Genomic DNA, 18,950 nt, shown 5'->3' with positions numbered 1-18,950 from the left:
AAATATGACAGTCTTGTAGAGAGTATGATTATCAAAGTTAGATTCGGCGTGAATGTTAAATCTAGTTACTCCCACTCGATCACCCATAGACTATAAGAATAACCGTGTTATCTAACATAAAATTAGACAATGTCTTATTTCACAAGACACCTCAGCACAATTTACAACGAACAGTGATCAATCTCATAACTCCTATAAGCAATACAAAATAGATAGTTGGGCAAACACGGACCCCTGGACACACCAGAGGTGGGATCAGGTGCCTAGGAGGAATAAGCATCCCCTGATGACCGGTCACACCCGCCGTGAGCCCTATAATCTTAAATGTCTTGCAACATCATTTCAAGCGTCGTTTGAATAAATTCCCCTTTTTTCTGTTTTCCAGTTTCATTGTATCAAGTATTAGCCTAATATAAGTATGAATGATTTCTGCAATCACCCTCTTTCAAGTGTCAGCTAGATTTTTAATATCGGTCTAAGTGCTAGTGTAATAAATATGTAGGCAAATAAATTGGGCGCATAGTTTCTGGAAAAACTTTCAGCAAAACAACACATTAAAGTCAATGTTTGTAAGTCATCACTTTATATAAATATCAAACAATACTTAAATTAAAAATTGCAATATAAAATATCAGATCTGATATTCAATATCAATCACAAATACAAAAGTTTGTAAATAATAAAGAAATTACATATATAAATTCATTATAAATATATAATATTTGGTTGCATATTATGTAAGAACCCTGTGAAATTAAAATTTTGCTAAAATAATTATCATCATTTTTCAAATTACACTAAAAGTCCATGACCATCCCTTGCGTTACTGGGGGTTTAACGATGACTGCTGAACCCTCCTCCCTCCATTGAGCGCGGTGATTGTTGTAAGAGGAAGGAGCTGTGGTCACGTGATTATGACTGACTTTGGTATAATTTGGAGTATTTGTTTGCAGAGAGGAAGCACGACTTCCATAAGAAGACATTGGTTGATGCGTGCTTGTGGACTGTGTGTTGTAGTTAGAACTTGGAACACTTTGTCTGTCGTAAACAAGATTTAGATTCCTACGAGCAGTTTCTATGTTGGACTTTGAATCTGTGTCAATATGAGTTTGGGGTTTATGCTGTTTATATCTGTCAAAAACAGAACTACTGGCCGCTTTGCGTAGTTGGTCAGTGTAGCCGTCCACGTCACTCAAACCAGTGCTCTCCCGAGAATGAATGGGTTTGGGCATGGAGGCACTACCATCACTCATATGTATATCAAAACGTTTGGAATGTAAATAATTAGGTACACTTTGTGACTGTTTGGTTTCTAACTGGTTGCTAACCGGTGTTTTCACTAGGGTTGATTCGTTGGAATTAGAAGTGTACTGCCCTTTACCCTCGGGGTACTGATGATCAAATCTCGGAGGCAGTGGAGGGGGATCCTCTCCATCTTCAGGGAATGTTTTATTTTCCGTCAGTGGAGTTGAAGTGATCACTAATTTCTTACTTTTCAAATTACGATTAATTGAGTTAGCATCGTTTAAAGGAGCGTTTTTCTCAAATCGGTTGATAAGTGATGTGATGGCGTGATGCTGTGCACGACTTCTATCAGGAACTATTGGTTTCTCCTGGTCTGCGTTTGTTTGGGATAGATCCATATGACAATGTGATCGCTGCATTTGTGGAGTTCGTGGTGGTTTTTGAGGTGGAGTATCTCTCTTTGTGATACTGTTTCCGACATTCCCAGCGATAGGTTTGAGATTGTTTTGTTGTTGCTGTTGCTGGGCTGCCTTTTGCTGTCGTTGATGGGCCCGACCCAATGTGATTTTTATCGGTTTCTCTTCGTTAGTGTGTGAAGATGTTGCAGACTGGTTGTACAAATTACTTAGTTCCTTTCTCCAAGAAGATTCTTTCTTTGTCTCTGCTTGAGCAGGACTATTATCTATGGAAGGTGGGGGTCTGTGTTCGCGCATTGGGACTTTCAGATCAGTATGCGACATATCTGAAGGCGTCATTTCGGCGAGTTGCTGTGATCCCATTTCTGTTTGGTACTTCATAGCAGAAGACACATCCAGTCGAACCTGTCTAGAATTGCTTTTTGATTTATAGTTTGGTGTATTTCCCGAATTTAACTTTTTTAAAGAAGGTGCATTATCTCTAGATTGAAATGAAAGGTTATGATGGTCAGAATGAGACAAGGGTGCTCTAGAAAGAACATGAACACTTCTATCTCGGTCAATATTATTTTCCCCGTTTAAGTGTTTTTCATTGTTATTTATATCACTTTTGGTAAATGGTCCAATCACATTTGGTGAGGCATATCCATCTCTATCTACAGCAGTGTTTGAGAAAGGAGGAGTATGGTACAATCCGGCATACTCTGTAGAAATGTCGGATCCGTTTCTTCCTGGATGTCTTCCACGTCGACCCGCTGACCACCGATGGTCAAAATTTCGTCTATCAGCGGAACTTGTGAATGGGTAATTCCTTACATTATTATTTGAGGATTCTACGTTCTGTCGATCTTCACGACCCAAACTTGTCACATATGGGTCGATGTTTTCAAAGTCTGTGGTTATTTTAAGCGGGGTAAATGAAGGGGATACCTCTAGAGGTCTGACAAAAGATTCGGTGACTTCAGCATTTTGATGATTGGGGACACTGAGCTGATTTGGTCTTTTTGGTGTGTGACTATTAGAGCCAGTGATTTTTTGAACGAAATTACTACGTAGCTTACTAAATGTCGTACTAGAAGACGGTCGCTTTGCCTGTGGCTCTGGCGTTTCAAGAGATCGACCTGGCTCTCGTTTCAGCCATGTTTTAATGGAAAATGTTGCTTGTTTTTCTGACAGCTTTTGATCAGTTAAATCCTGACCAGGTAATGGCATTGGTGGTCTTTCGTCAATAGGATCACTACGGGTATCAGACTGGGGCCCTACTCCCACATTTTCTATGTCCTCGTGATTTTCATAATTTGACGACGTTTGTAACAATGGAACATCCTGGTGACCATTCATCACTGGTTGTGGTTTGTGAAGACTTGCAGGGGGCTCAGACGTTAGTAGCTTTGGGGATGAAGAAGATGTTATGTCTAAATCTTGTTTCTTAAGCGCGAAACTTCCTTTATCAAAAACTTCACTTGTGGTTTTAGCATCTACTGTGTCGGTCCAGTTATTAAGCTGGGGTTTCGGAGTTTGATTTTCAGCAGAAGTTCTATCAGGGATTGTCTGGTGTAATGTAGTGAGTCTTCGAAGCATGCTGGCTCGAAAACTATCGTACCCGTGGGCCGAGTTAACAGACTGAAAAGAATAAAGTGACAGATACTTAAAGAAATTCTGCTTCTAATTCATTATGGTAAAAATCATAAAACAACATCATTGCATGAATTACCATTTGGCCCTTGTATTTAAATTCGAATTCAAATCGGTCTTTTGCAATCTTTCTATGAGCCAGCTTCCAGTAGTATTTGCAGTCATGAAGGAACACAGCCCATATTTGGAAAAAATCTTGTGGAGTACACTTAAACGAAAAAATAAAACATCTCTATGAGTTAAGGAACAATGATGTTTTTTGGTATCTTTTGCATCTGAATTAAATAAGGTTTTACCTGGGGGTTGTCGTACATAAAATAGAGTTTGGTCTTTTCGAACATGTCCTTTGTTTCCCTAAGACGAGTGTCTGCTTCTGTCATAACCTCTTGCGCTACAAACATTAATCAAAAACAAGACATGAATCTCAATTACATCTTTCTTAGGGTTAAATACAAGTGAAACGTTTTAAAAGTGGAAAAAGCCGTTATGAATTATGATTCAGTATATCTCACTTGAAGTAAAGAAATTATCAGCAATTGTCCTGAAACTGGTGACAGACTGGGATGACTCCGTTTTTGTCAACCTTTCAAGGATCTGCAAAATTCAGAGTATTGGATGACTGAGGTTGACAACAAAACAAGAATTCATTAGGCATAGTTATGTCTGTTTTAAATAGATCACACACCTTGTCTTGAAATGAGCGGAGTTCTGCGTGAAGTGTGGCAAGAGATTCATGAATACTCTCAAAGGACACCTGCAAACACAAAGAAATAAAAAATCCCTTGTTTCAGAACATGCACACTAGTTCAAGATAAGAGTTGTGTCCCGTCACACTACAAGCATCTCACCTGAGCAGCATGTCTCATGTTAGAAGGTTCTGGAAGTCGGAATCGAGTAGGGCATCCGAGGTCAATTTCTACTTCGTAAAACTGGCAGTACATTTTCATAATAAATTCTAAAAGGTTGCCCTTGTCATCCTGCAAAAGAAGACTCATTTACAGATGGCATAATTGAGCCAATAGCACATAATATAAATATTACATATCACCTGATTGGATAGCAAACAATACCTTGCAGTTTTAAACCAAAATCATCAATGTCTTATCATCAACACAGCAGTATGATATAATAAAAACTACAGAATATTGCATAAAGGATTGCTATACAACTCAGGCAAATTGTAATTGAATACCAGGACATTTGCCTTGTTTCGATATGCTTAAATATGATGAAGCTCTTACAATATCTTTAATGTCTTTGAGTTTGTTGAGGATATTAATGCTAAATCCGTCTGCTTGTCCGTTTTGCGAGGACCCATTGAGGTAGTTTCCCACCGCCAGGAGGGTCTCCAATAGATTTTTCAGAGAAAGGCTACAAATAAAATATACCAGTTCACTATCCACTAATCTACTAAGTCAATGGTTTTCTAGGATGTAAATTTAAAATCATATTATTCATATTACTGATTTTACTTTCTGCGAAAAGAAATCCGGTCATATGTTCTATCATTAGCCGACTGTTATATCGAGTATTTTAAAAAATCTTAACTTCAAACTGAATATTATACATAAATGAAAGAATGTCTAATCCAGCTTACCTGTTGATGATTTCATCACAAGCCGTGTGTAACTCTCGAAGTTGTTGATCTGATTATGAGAAATAAATTTAAAATTCAGACTACCTCAACAATAAAATACATTGTATCATACGATTTTCAGTCGCATTCAGAAATTTAAATCGAGAAGTTACCCATTTCAAAAAGCTGCCACTGGGCTCTGTATCTGAATCTGAGGAAATCAACACGCTCTCGGAAGTGTTCCATTTTGGACAATTCATACAGTAAATATTCTGGGTGATCTAGATTTCCTGCAAAAGATACCCTTATTGTCATTTTCGTATGTTCATAGTGATGGGATTACATATCATTTCCTTCTATATATTTTTTACACATTGTATGAAAAAACAAGTAACCTTCTATCTGTCTATTTAGTTTATAATAGTGTTTAATACATTGTTCAAATATCGGGAATTTATTAGTATGATCCTATGTTGTTTTGTGTGGCACCGATATTGAAAAATGTGAGCAACACAACTTCTTTAGTTTTTTTCTATTTGGTCGTTGATCCCGGTGGTGGTGTCGTAATATCTAAGCATGAATGTCTAACAAGAAAGATATAAATGTAATTTCACATTAAATAATCCGCTAAATTCTCATTTACTACCGAGATGAATACAATCTTCATGTTGTTCCAAATCTTTTGATTTCGTTTCCTTACCACATAGGGGTATATATCTTAACAATCATTGAATGAAGCATTATACCAGTATCCGGTAACCAAGATACTTTATTTCCATATCTCCACATCCGATAACAAGACACTCTCTAACGTTATCTATCAGTTTGGTTGATATTTCAAGCAATCATTCTTATTTTGTTGGAGTCTAGAAGCTTTTCGATATCACGGGTGCTCTGAATGCCTTTTGACCTCTACACTCTGTCGACATCGTGTTTAACCTCATGTATCTCTTCAATCGGATATTTTGCACTTGTCTCATTATTTACCCTTGGAAAGTTTCGTAGTTGTCTTTACCACAGGTATTTAGACTGACGAATGTGAGGTACTATAATATTTCAGCAACATATGTTCATTGTGATTTTATGAACTCCAGCTTTTTTTTTTTTTTTTTTTTTTACATATCATGTATCCAGAATATTGTCGTAAATAAATGAAAATAAATTCGCATGTAGCAATGCCATTATATCGGCAGATATCAAATATCCCTGTGTCATAATATTTTACGTGCTAAAGAATCAGTTACAAGTTTTTTGAAACAATGTAAGTTTATTTTGTAAACTTTTCACAAATCCTGAGGTTGTACAGGGTTTCGTCAATCTTGTATAGGAAGTTTTAAGATCGTGAAGCAAAAGCAATTTCTAGAAACCAAACTTACCTGGACCCTTTCTTTTGACATAGGCGTTGATTTTGTCAACATCAGTACTAGCACCAAAGAGTTCCATCAATTCAGCAAATCTACATTGTACAAGGAAATTGAAACATGAAATAATGATCTAATTTGCGAATACAACCTGTCATTAGGTTGAAATCTACCTATCTAACATGTTTCATACCAATTGTTAGATCGCTTTTACATACGGATGTTGACTACGGATTGCTCCGTTTAGCCGATCAAGATATTGTAAAGATGGATATATCCGCGTGTTGTTAATTCTACATATTTCCTTTACTAAGCATTCATGTAACGTTTAATCATACAATTTCAGTATCATCAATTCATTAATTTTATAACTATAGGAATAGTACGCGTAGGGTAATTTACGCGAAAATCTTGTAATCGTGTACTTAGTGTAAATATCCCCATGCGTAAATTTCCACATTTACAATATTGGGTTCACGACAGGTGTGACTGGTCAACAGGCAATGCTTATTCCTCCTAAGCAACCGATCCCATATCTGGTGTTTTCATGGATCCGTGTTTGCCCTAGTCTCAAATTTATATTCTTTGTCGTACTTATGAGATTGATCACTCTTCGTTATCACCACTTTTTCATTCAATATATACATCAATGGGAGCATTTAATTTATATTGCAAGAAACATTTCTAAGAACAGGAAAACAAAATTTGGTACATTTAAGTAACAGAACATTTCTATTAACTGAGGCATCGACTTTATATACAATTCAACAACATATAGACAACAACAGTTTGAGTCTGTTCATACCTATCTGTGTTTATAGGAAATATTTCTAGGCTTGCTATTGCCTGGGACAATCTAGACAATGGATGAGGTAGAGCTTTCATCGTGAAGGCAAGTCGACCCGATTTTTCCCTCTCTATTATGGTTACTAACTATCAATGAAACATAAGGAAAATTATTACACTAATTGATTTGGTCTAAACACAACTGTAGAATGACGGCATTGACACAAAAGCCATGCTATTCCTAAATATAGCATTACCAGTTTAACCCCATTGTATTCTACCTCGGGCGATTTTTTGCCACTGATTCAGTTATTTTAAAATCAATATCACTGAAAGAGAGGACCTTTGATGGATGAAATGATAGAGATTTCCGTAACAAATACATCTGCTCCTCCAGTAATGATCATAAAGGATCACCAAGTACATTTCTCTAATCTCAGATTAATAAAATCGTTATGTCGGGTTAGACTGGTAACGCTCAATCTACATTCACTGATATTTGCACAATTTGCTGGCAGTAAACATAACGTAAGTGTATATAATAAAAGAAGATCCTAGAAAAATCTACCGAACAGGTATATCAAATTACTTACTTGATGTTTCGTTTTCCCGCGTTGTGATATGATGTCACTATATAAGGTCATTCCATCCATATTGGTACCCTCTTGTTGTTGGAACAATCTTCAAAGTGCAAATAGAGATTACTGCTTATTTTGGTTGCAATACCGGTATACATGCCATTATCAATAGAAATTTGATTTTAATGGATATGTGTATTGCATTACATTTAACAGTGGTGCTTACCTTTCAACTTCCTCATTATCAATTTTAGGTTCTAGCATACTGTGCCATATTGTATTGCATACAGTGCTTCTAACTGAATCATCGCCTAAATGACAAATGCAACGATGCTTAATCTGTACCTTTCTACGTAAAAGAATAATAATAGTAATATCAGAACAACTATCAAAATAAACATCAAAGGCCTCACCTGAGCGGTTAAGTATAATTCTGTTCCAATCCAAAGCCTTCATCTTGACGGTTGGCCTGACGAGCGGTTTGTTAGGGTACACGATATTGCCCCTTCCAGGTCTGGGCGGAAGAGGTGGAGGTAGTTCTAGGCTGTATGTTAGTGTAGTCTCCGGTTGTCTTCTCTCCTGGTCTAGTTTTGTGTCTATAATACAAAAATGCATTTCTATTCAATTTCTCCATTAAATGAAAAATTGGATTAAATCCTTGTTTGGGAAAGCGTGATTTTTTTGTTAAAAATTATTTAAAAACTTCGCAGTTAGAAAAGATTCAATGCAGATGTCAAATAGACAACTTGTTTTGCATTACACAGTTATTTTATCAGCTATTTACAATCTGATGTACATACTTCAAATAACGAATTTAAAAGTATTAGATACATTTTTCATACAATCGCTAGCTGTGGCGTCTTATCTCACAAAATTCGTAGCTGAAGGGAATGTATTCTTTGATCAACCAAACGTAAATGAAAAATGGGGCCCGTCTCGAAAAATAAACGAATTGTGTGTTTTCAGTCTTACCTATTAGATTTAGTAAGGAGGATTTCGGAAGAACCCCATAGGAATTTGGTTTTGTTCCTGAATTTTCAAGCATTTCAGCAATGCTTCGCAGCTCTCCCATTTTTGTCATCAGCTTAGATACCCTGTCTTCATAGGATTTCACTATCTCTGTATGATCCCGTTTCATACGTTTCATTTCCTCTATCAGTTGTTTTTCGTTATCAGAGTAACAATATTGAGGATCCGGCCATCTTCGTGCAACTGAGGGTTCACTTATCCTTTGCATACTACGATCAAGTTCTAGTTCCAAAGAATGTCCCTCTGCTCGTTCTATCGATGTTTCTTCAGGAATGGCATCGTGGTCTCTTGAGGTAGCCATTGAAAATGGAGCAGATGTTCTCGAGGAGGTGTTCTTATATTTGGAATAACTATGTGATATGGTGTCGGCTGAGCTGTCACTGGACGCGGTGCTGGCCCTCTGAATGGCCCATGGGGTCAGTGACGCGTAGTGGCCTGATCTATCTACATCTGTAGAATTTTTAGTGTCCGGAAAATCTTCCTCGAGGTCCTTAAAGAAATCATTGATCAGAGACTTTTGTTTTGTTTCCGCCTCTGAAGTATTGGTATCAAAGGTTTTTATTTGGTACTTTTGTGACGTAGATTCGGATGACGTCATGCTTCGACTGGATCTCTCCTGGTTTTGATTCTCATCCTGCCAAACATACAACAGCTCAGAATCTTCGAAAAAGCGGGCACCATGAATACTTTTGATGGTACCTTTGCGAAATAGATCCTGCGCAAATTGCAAGGCGGCAGAACGATTTTTAAACCTGATGGGATTTTGGGCAATCAATGTTGTTACAAGAGAGGATCCTTTGAAACTTCCACTAGATCTTCCTGGAGTTGGACGCTCAAACGCCTACAATGATTAACAAATCATGAATAAAACATTTGCTTGTAGTGTACTACAAAACAAAACAGCTGTTTTCATGTATGACATTCCTTCGTGTTTTAGATTTATGTCGCTACACATGAACGGTTTTGAGGTTATCTGATATAATCTGTATAAACTAAAAAGCTTCACAAACACGTGCACAACAACAAAAGCATTTGGCTTGAATTTCACCAAATAGGGACAAAATTACGAAAATATTAATGGAATGTTGGGATTAATGCACGCAGAAATTCCTGCTTTGTGAAATTAAACTGACAGAATATGTAAATGCAAGAAAATTGCAATGTTTACAATCAAACGTATTCAATACGACCGGCATTCCCTTTACCTGTTCTGAAGAACTCATCCACTTATATATAGCTTGCTTCCTGTAAAAGCTTTCATTCTCATACAGATACTCTCCTTGATTCCGTTGGCGGTAAGTCCTACTAAGATTTGGTCTTTGATGAGCCCCATCCACTCGAGGGTCAGACACCAATGAAAATTTATCATGTACAGACCTACTACCGGGATCGAAGCTACTTTGATATTCTTTACTTCTTCCTTTGCTGACATTGTCCCGAGAGGAAGTCATACGCCTGTAATCCTGGGCGAGCTGTTGTACATTATTATACATAGGCTGTCCTAAACTTCCATTGTATTCTGGAAAGTCCTTTCGCGAATACATCACTGCTAGTTGTTTCAAATGGACTATGGTACTTGCAAAATCATTTGGGATAGAGGTATGTGCTCTCAAACGTGTATCAATTCTATTTCAAAATTGATAATGAGTAGCTAACCGCCTTCAGTAACGAACACAAAATCGTTGTGGATTTTCCATCCCCAAAACCTGATCAAATATCCATCACTGTCACGATATCAAATGCCGACATGTTATTCAATAGGTCCACAACAAAGTTTATTGAAATTGAATATCTGAAAGGTTTAAAAATTTACTGCAGACACCTAACCTGCTTTCTTCTTCTCTACTGTGTTACATATGTCCATAGAAATCATTTTATTTGGCACTCCGCAGATAAGCTCCCTGAATTTTCCGATATTTAAATCATCCAGTAATCGTACACTCGCCCAGATTCCTGATTTAAGAATAAAAATTCAGACACGACATTCTCCTGTCGTGCAAAAGGAACGTTGGTATAAAATTTCAAGATCACAATAATCTTAAGCAAACACTGTTCAGGAATTCTCTAAACGCTAACTCATCATTTTACCTACACGAGCATACAATTCCCTTTACTTTTTAACATCCATGGTCTTCCGATTTCCAAACAGCGTCCATTGTGTGCGCCTTATGATCGATTCCTTAATCCTTTGTCCTCGTCGGGTCTTGAATAGAGATCCAGATCAAAATCAGTCTACACAGCACAAAACCTCTCTCTCTTTCTAGTGAAGCTCTCCTCGTCTACACAGCACAAAACCTCTACTCTCTTTCTAGTGAAGCTCTCCTCGTCGGGTGTCAGATCCACCGTTGTGTGTTAAAGTGGATTTAAGATGAATGAATTATAATATCCATTGCAGCTTCGTGAATAACGAAAGTCCATCAGCCTCGTGTTCTTTTCACGACTTGTTTTTTATGTGGTGACAGAAGACTGCTCTCCTTGATATGTCGCCGACTGCGAATTCGGCCCTTGTTATACACCAATTAATATAAATAAATTTCCACTAGATAAATTTTCCCTATTGCGACCCAAATGTCTTATGCAAATGAGTTGACAGGTCGACTTTATCATCAAGGTAACAAGAAAAACCCAATAGAATAAGACTTCATAGGTAGATGCATGTATATATTTCAAACATGTGTCAATACAACTTTTTAAATCGAAAATTGTAAAGGTTCGCGTAGGGCACTCGGAAAGCAAACACATTTTTCTCTTGTCTGGAGGAGACTCTGTTTGCCTAAAAGATTTAAAGTGCACGAGTCCTTTGGAGTCATCGTTTGTCATCTACAAACATTATTGAAATAATCAATTGATTAACTTTTAACTTTGTGTAAATCCCCCGGCAGCCTCAACACAGACATCCTTTTAGTTCATTTCTCTTTGTGACAAAGACTATTCACGGACGGCTGCTTTGGCTGCATGAGATCGTGTGGAGGTAGACGGGCTCTAACTGACGTGGGATACCTATCTTGGGCTGAAAATAAGATTTAAATCTCTATCCCTCCAAATTTCAAACTTTACCTGAGATAATTGGACTTCTTAGCCGTTGTGCAAAATCTGGTCATTAATAGCAATAGGAGGTAAATGGATTGCTAGAAATGTGTTTTAAGGGAGCAAATAAGACGTAATTATGATAAAAATCTTCTTGGGTAATATAAGATTATATTACTCATTCTTTCATAGAGTTAAGTGTTGATGTTATCTTTTTAAATGTATTTACACCTTTTTTCCTAAAACCCAAACTCACGACAAATTTGGTGCACATCGATCTGAAGAAAATATTGGTGTTATCTTTGATTACAAATTAAAGATATATGTCTGATCTATTGTACATGATATACTTGCAAATAGAACAAAAGTAAAGCCCAAAATAAATCGTCAAATGCACCACACCAAAGCCATGACAAATCACTATCTTTACCTTTGGAAACCACATCCTACAAGAGGAACTTCCAGAAAATCACAATTCTACAACTCATTACACCACAAATTTCCAGATTTCAGACGTTTTGTTTCTATTGCTGAGAGTAGGGTCTCCCACTTCACTGGAAGCTGACTAATATAAATCATAAAGTATGTCACATGGGCACCTGAAGGAGTCACAGTTAATGAGTAATCTCTTACATCAATCAGTCAATGGTTTATGAATTTATGATTTAAGATAATCTAATTAAAGAAACGCAAGATATTATGATAGCTTATTATAGCATTGCATGCATTTCATTGTGGAAGTCACAAAAGACTACCGGCAAAGGATTAAAATGCTTGATTGGTGCCTAATTCTCATATAAGATCTTTGCCAAAATTTAAATTTTCACGTGTGAATTCTGTATATAAGCTGTTGGAAAAACAAAGACGTAACTTCCTTCAGATATTATATATTGTAAGAACTGAAAAATTATCAAACGCCATGGAGAATGGGAATCTTTTTGTACTTTTCGTTCATAGTGAAAAATTCTCGAGTGGGACATTAAACACCATACAACCAACCAATCATTCATAATGACCTTATTTTGCAAAAGGCATCTGGAATGATAGAAATATTTAATCCATATAAAAAGACAGGTTTTGGTTATAGTGCAAAGAGGTGGAAATACAAGAAACGTGAACAACACAGCTGAATCTTGCAAGACAGTTCAATCTATGATTATACAAAGTGCATCTGGATGTACAGGGTACTTGAGTAAATCACACAGTTCTATACTAGACTTTTAACGGTAAGAACATCAGTTTTAGACACAGAAAAAAAACCTTTTGTGTTCCCATTGTTTTCTTTCTAGCTGACTTGCTCACGATATAGTTGTAGCTCTCTTGTTTGTTTTATCGTTCCACTACAATGGTCAACGTACACCAAACGTCCTGCTTGACCACTCATTATCATCTATTTTGGTTATTATAGCAAGACGAACAACATCGAAAGGAAGTCTTTCCCGCAAAACTGGTGCATCGTAGATGCTTGGCCAAAACAGATCAAATTTTGCTCTGTAGATTATATGGGCAATTGCTTTTGGTGCATCACGTGAATGATTTTCTTCTCTCCAGAGTTGACCAACAAGAATCATAGATATGTCCACTTCCAGACAATCGTTGGGATACTGGTGATGTGTTTTATATAGTATCATTATCAGCTAAAGGCAGCAGGCATCGAAGTTATTATATATGCAGAGGCGGCCACGGTCTCTCATCAAATAAACGTAAATGCATCGATTATTGATCGAGACCCTTTGTATTAAGTCGATGAATATCGATATTTCAGCCACATATTTTGAGTGTGTTGTGAAGGGGTATGTATTCACAACCACTGGTTGTATAGAATTTGATAAATCGGAACAAACGATTTCCGGTCGAATTGAAAAACACGGGAAGTCTTTAATTACCGAGTACTATAGAATGAATTTTTTTAAAATTAAGATGTCGTATTGGCCTGAATAGTATGAGGTGAAAACGTGAATTTAAATACCGCTAGGTTTTTTGTAGTGACTCGTGTGAATATGCCATGAATGGCCTCCGATATTTGTTCTACATGAAGCTATATGGTATATGGTCTTCCATATGAAGAAAGAAATATATGAATTGCACAGATTGTTTCAAACCTAAATGAAGAATAATTGATTTACCTAATAGAGATAAAAACAATGACTCGATACTTTATATTTGACAGGATCTACAGTATCTGAAATTGATTTTTATGTTAATTATAATGAAACTGTATCCAACAATATCAGATTCTCCGCTATAATCAATAAGCTGATTTTGGTTTTTTGTTTACCTTTTTCTTCTTGGACGTCGGATTGGATGGCAAAGTGTCCTTCCGCCAAGATATTCTCTCCTTTGATTTTACAACTGCTCCGAAACAGATGTCTCTTCCCATTTCGACCCAGTGTTAATTCCTGTCTAATCCTTTGAAATGAAATGCGACTTACACTGACTGCATGCGCTTTTGTAATCCATGGCGATGTGCATGCGTATTGAATCCGTTAAAACCCTCGCGCGACATCCACTCACGTGCCATTTCGGCTTATCCAACTCTGTTTATGAGCGGCCTTTGACTGTCCGGGAGAACAAACCGCCATTATCCATGTCCCGGCTGTCGCACTTTCAGATAGAATTTTGCCTCGTTTCCAAAAACAACCACGCAACAAGGACGATTTTTATCTTGATAACGCTAGATCTAAAATGGGTAAAACCGGAAATTTTTCATAGCTTGTGAAATATTTCCATTTTTACCTGTCTTATTGTAAAGGAAGTGCGTCGTATGTGGAGATTTCGTGTAATTAAGTAAACATAGCGGGTTAGTGTAGGACAACATTGCTTGATGCCGTGTGAATAACTCCGAGGCCTCTTTGCAGATTTTAGATCTTTATACTCCTTTCGAATGTTTGTATACAAGGAGTATACGTTTTGGATATCGATGACATGCTTTGTGGGTTATGTTTGTCCTGTAAATCGTCGAGTTGACTTCTTATCCATATAAAGTCCACTCTGAGAGGAAAATGGAGCACAAATTCTGTTTTGGCAATCATATCTTCATTATTTTTTATATTTTATTTTGGCAATTTTAAAGGGAACTTAAAAGGAGATAGGGAGTGCATACCCCTAACAATATCATTGTCAATACAGATCCAAGTCAGCATCAGAGTGGAAAGGTGGAGATAACAGAGATCAATTAAGTAAAGAATACAAAAGCGAGAATAGGGCAAACACCAGAGGTGGGATCAGATACGTAGGAGGAGTAAGCTTCCACTGTTGAGAAAGAAGGTGAAGATATCAACAGTGATCAATCTCATGAATCTTATAAAGAATACAAACTCGGACTCCTGGACATATCAGAGGTGGGATCATGTACCTAGGAGGAGTATGCACTTCCTTTTGAATCTAATGAAATCATTCAATTGTCAAAACCAGCCTTTTCTAAATTTCTATTTAAATGGCGTACATGTCGGTATCGTCACAATCAACGTCATTCAGAATGAGGTGAATATTACAATTTGTTCACCATTCCATCTGGTATATGATATTTCATCCATATTGATAAAATGATACATCCACTGAAAACAATAGGAGAAATGGTACGAACTGCTGTGTATACTCATGTGGCTTCTAGTTTAGCGTTTGCCGCCTACAACAACTCTTTCAACATGTCAGAAAGTTTGCAAGGAATTTGACACATTCCGTTCAAAATCAAAGAAACAAAAGGTGTCGTTGTGGAACTTATTGGTGTATTTCATGTGTCGAGGTTTTAGTGCAGCTTGGTACATTACTGAGTGTCTGGCATTCCTCCCGTATCGTGTTTCTCTATCGAGAAGACTCGGCACCTAATCTGAAGTGGCCATTTCGCCGTCGATACACAATGTGCTATCGATGTCGTTTGAGTATTTCGTCCTCAGGTTCATGTGTGGATGCCGTTGTCGGAGATTTACATCTCGCACAATAAATGCAGAACAAGTGGTTCGTTTGTTGAAATAACATCGTTGAACATTGAATTGATTGTTTAAAGGACCCTCGTGCCACTACCTTATTGGCAGTCGTAAACTCAGAGCTACACAGTAACTGATAAACCACGGAACCTTTGTATTAGTTAAATAACTTTTTGACCGCGCATTCCAGTGGAAGAAAAAGACTTGGGGTAAACTAAAAACATTTGGGTGCTGCTAGTAAGCATTGTATGGTGCATCTTTCGTAGGTCAAACTACACCTTGTAATGGTGTGCTTACACGTGACACTGTACACCCGTACCCAGAATTCATTGTTAGCTAGAAATTTAATTGCACGTTTGTCAGTGAGGGAATAATTCACTATACATCTAATACTAAATGATATCATGATAAACGTGGAAATTAAGAGCCATTAGTGCAAAGACGTAGACGTAGCTGGTGTTTATTTAAGGGGTTTTGTATTTGTTATTACATGCCCTTTGTCATTTCAAAGGCTCGGGAGTATTACTATTGTGATAAACCGCTTTAACAGAAAATCTCATTTTGTCATCTCTTTTGTGAGAATCCTTTTTACTTACCTTGAATTAAATCTGTCCTTTTAGGAAATCTCTCCGAATACTTTACCGCTGCTGAAATACAGGTTAATCTGGCAATCACAATAGACTTTAACTCGTAAATTAAACAATTATTAACGCCAAACTCATATGAAAGAAAAATAGATAAGAACGAAGGACTGCTAGCTGGTTTTATTTTTCCTCAATGGTAATATATGTGCATTCTTTTTCAGCTGTGGAATTTGGCAAATGTCTTTAAACACAATTTTCCACGTATATTTCTAAAATACCTATACTGACATCCATTCAGACACCGGTAACATCCCCCATATCACAATTCTTAAATATCTAATCATCTATATTACCAATAAAAGTAAAGTATTATGCATCATATTTTTAAGATATTCTTAGTTTTAAGAAAAAGAGATACGTCCTTGTTGAATTTTTTTGGATCAACTCTTTAGTAATTGACTAATGACTGTCAATGTAAACGTTATGTGTCCCACTGGACAACTGTGGTGAAAAACGTGATATAAGTTAGGTACATCCTCAGGGCTTAGCTCTGAACACAGCTGGACAAGGTCAATTACAAACCATATCGTCAGCATAACAATGTTCTGCGCGTCCACTCAAATGAAAGCCTCAGTAGTACATGTAAATAAAGGAATACTTTTTAAAGATTTTAAAAGTCAAATCTTACCAGAGCCGAGATCATCGTGCAAAGGTGACCATCATCCGACTAAACAGCACTTAAACTGAGTACAAGATAGTTAATGTCCAGTGACGAATAGTCTACATCTAGTCCTTATGTAGAGTGGGAATTAGTACAAAGATTGACCGCTCTATTTCACTTCACGTGCGAGTAACCAGTGTTTTATTCAATAGGACCATTAAGGAAATTAACACAACGTGTTCGGGTCCGACCCTTCGAGTTTGTCAATGATGAAAGGCAATGAATACCTACATAATTACCACTGGCGAAGGCTTTTAAATAGGGAAGCGACCTAAAAACGCCCTGAAGTCTCTATACTACAAGTCATTGAAAAGGTTTTTTTTATCTATCATAAATTACATGCAAATTGTGTTAAGAGCTCTCGGAGACTTTTTGGTCAATGAAGCGTCGCTCAAAGACAAATATACAGTGGAGACTCACGCATAAATACACCAGTCTCTTGTTTGTACCTGTCGACTATAAAACTAGAGAGGTAAAACACTGATTGCGAGTTACATGTGTTAATGAGAGAGAGAGAGAGAGAGAGAGAGAGGCATGTAAAATGTTGAGAGAAATTATGATTTTGTTTGTGTGCAATTAACGTATTTTATATTTTTGCAGTGCGAAAGCTTCCTAAATTTGTCATACAGGTAAATTCTTCATATAGGTGAATTCTTGACCTATCTGTGAGATTAGAGTAATATGTTGTCATGAATGATCAGCGCTAACGTCGTTTGTCATCTCTGCTGGAATTTGTCACGCTTACGGAAAGGTGTGTACATTCCTAACTCGCTATTATCCAGACTGCTCAGTGGTAAATATTAGATTGATTGCATTCAACATTGATTACCTATTAAAAGACAAGAACACTCAAAGATATTTCAAGTGAAAATCATTTTCGGAATGAAACTTCAAAACGAAAGAAATTAAGCGTTATCTATCTGGATCTGGAGGTAAAATTTAATTGCGTATCAAATCAGTTAATTAGATAGGCTCCAGATCTTTTGTGTGATAAATTGCCAGTCATTGTCGTAAATGTGTGCAGCGTTACACTGAGACCAAGGTACAGGCCTTATTCTTTCCCTGGTAGCACGCTAGAAACTTAATATTATTGAAAGAAAAGACGAATTTTAAATGTGGATTGAATTTCTAGGGGTTTGGGACCTTTGAAGCGAGCGGTCGTGCGCATTCGTTTGGTCTGTTCCTTACAATGCATAATCATTTGAAATATCTGTATCCTTTCTTTGCGATCCTGTGATATGAAACGCGAGAACATTACTACGGGACGGTCTATGCTACATGTTCAGTTTTTCCACTCAACAAAGGACTCAAGTTGTGGATGCTACATGCAGTAAACTGACTTATTATTGGATTTACTTGAAACATGCTTTTATAGAAAAAAATATATTATTTTATGGGAAATTAAGAGCTTCAACAGTTGTAATTGAGATTCTTTCCATAAACTGACTAGTCTGATTAAGGTGGGGGATACTCTCATTAAATTAACGAACACAAACCAATTCATCTGATATTGAGAACAAAACACGCAGGTCAATTGTGGATTTTTAAATGCATAATATATATATATTGCACATACATGTATATAAACAGACACAGAAATGAAGACATTGCTTACCTACAATGCTGATGTCCGATAATATCCCGTAAATAATATCCTTTGAATGAGGAATTGGACGGTTGAATTGTGTTTAAATGTCTTATCATTGGCAATGTGAATAAAGTGGGAATTGCTCCGTTATAAGTCTTACAACGCACCCCGTAAAACCTCCATACTTACTTAAACACGGGCTTTGTCAAAGTAGTCGGTCCCGCATGATAAAGCGATATGAATGAGAAGCATACACGGTCAAGAATTCACGGTATCTGCTAATGACAATACAATCCGGAATGTCAGTGTGCCCAGGGGGGTTCTAGACTCTACACACGACGTAGATATTCAACACCTACTACACTAGATGTTTTCTTTATGTTATTTTGTTTCATTCCGACTTTTGTTACGATTAGAATTCACAGTTATGGGTAAATTGGTATATTTTTTATTTTCCTTCCAAGCCACTCGAGTGTAA

The 18,950-nt window shown here is 36.9% G+C and overlaps 1 protein-coding gene across 4 annotated transcripts; it reads right to left on the bottom strand.

Moving 5' to 3' along the window:
- Positions 1-559: 559 nt before the first annotated feature.
- On the bottom strand, positions 560-18,594 carry LOC125663952 (uncharacterized). 4 transcript variants are annotated; one of them, XM_048896405.2, is made up of 17 exons: positions 18,500-18,594; positions 16,176-16,226; positions 8,570-9,467; positions 8,011-8,193; positions 7,824-7,908; positions 7,613-7,700; positions 7,039-7,166; positions 6,249-6,328; positions 5,046-5,162; positions 4,894-4,942; positions 4,538-4,667; positions 4,145-4,273; positions 3,982-4,050; positions 3,809-3,890; positions 3,593-3,687; positions 3,376-3,504; positions 560-3,284 (listed from the first exon to the last, which is right to left on the bottom strand). In XM_048896405.2, the coding sequence occupies exons 3-17, from the start codon at positions 9,222-9,224 to the stop codon at positions 798-800; spliced, it is 4,506 nt and encodes a 1,501-aa protein (XP_048752362.1). In that variant the 5' UTR covers positions 9,225-9,467; positions 16,176-16,226; positions 18,500-18,594; the 3' UTR covers positions 560-797. The 4 variants fall into 4 exon arrangements, with proteins under 4 accessions (XP_048752362.1, XP_048752360.1, XP_048752361.1 ...); XM_048896403.2 differs by lacking the exons at positions 16,176-16,226; positions 18,500-18,594 and adding an exon at positions 13,932-14,345; XM_048896404.2 differs by lacking the exons at positions 16,176-16,226; positions 18,500-18,594 and adding an exon at positions 12,084-12,113.
- Between the last annotated feature and the right edge of the window lie 356 nt (positions 18,595-18,950).

The sequence above is a fragment of the Ostrea edulis genome, chromosome 1 (genome assembly GCF_947568905.1).
Source record: "Ostrea edulis chromosome 1, xbOstEdul1.1, whole genome shotgun sequence".
In the NCBI taxonomy this organism is placed as follows: Eukaryota; Metazoa; Mollusca; class Bivalvia; order Ostreida; family Ostreidae; genus Ostrea; species Ostrea edulis.
The sequence above is the reverse complement of the archived record's forward strand: the minus strand, read 5'-3'. Positions and strand labels throughout refer to the sequence as shown.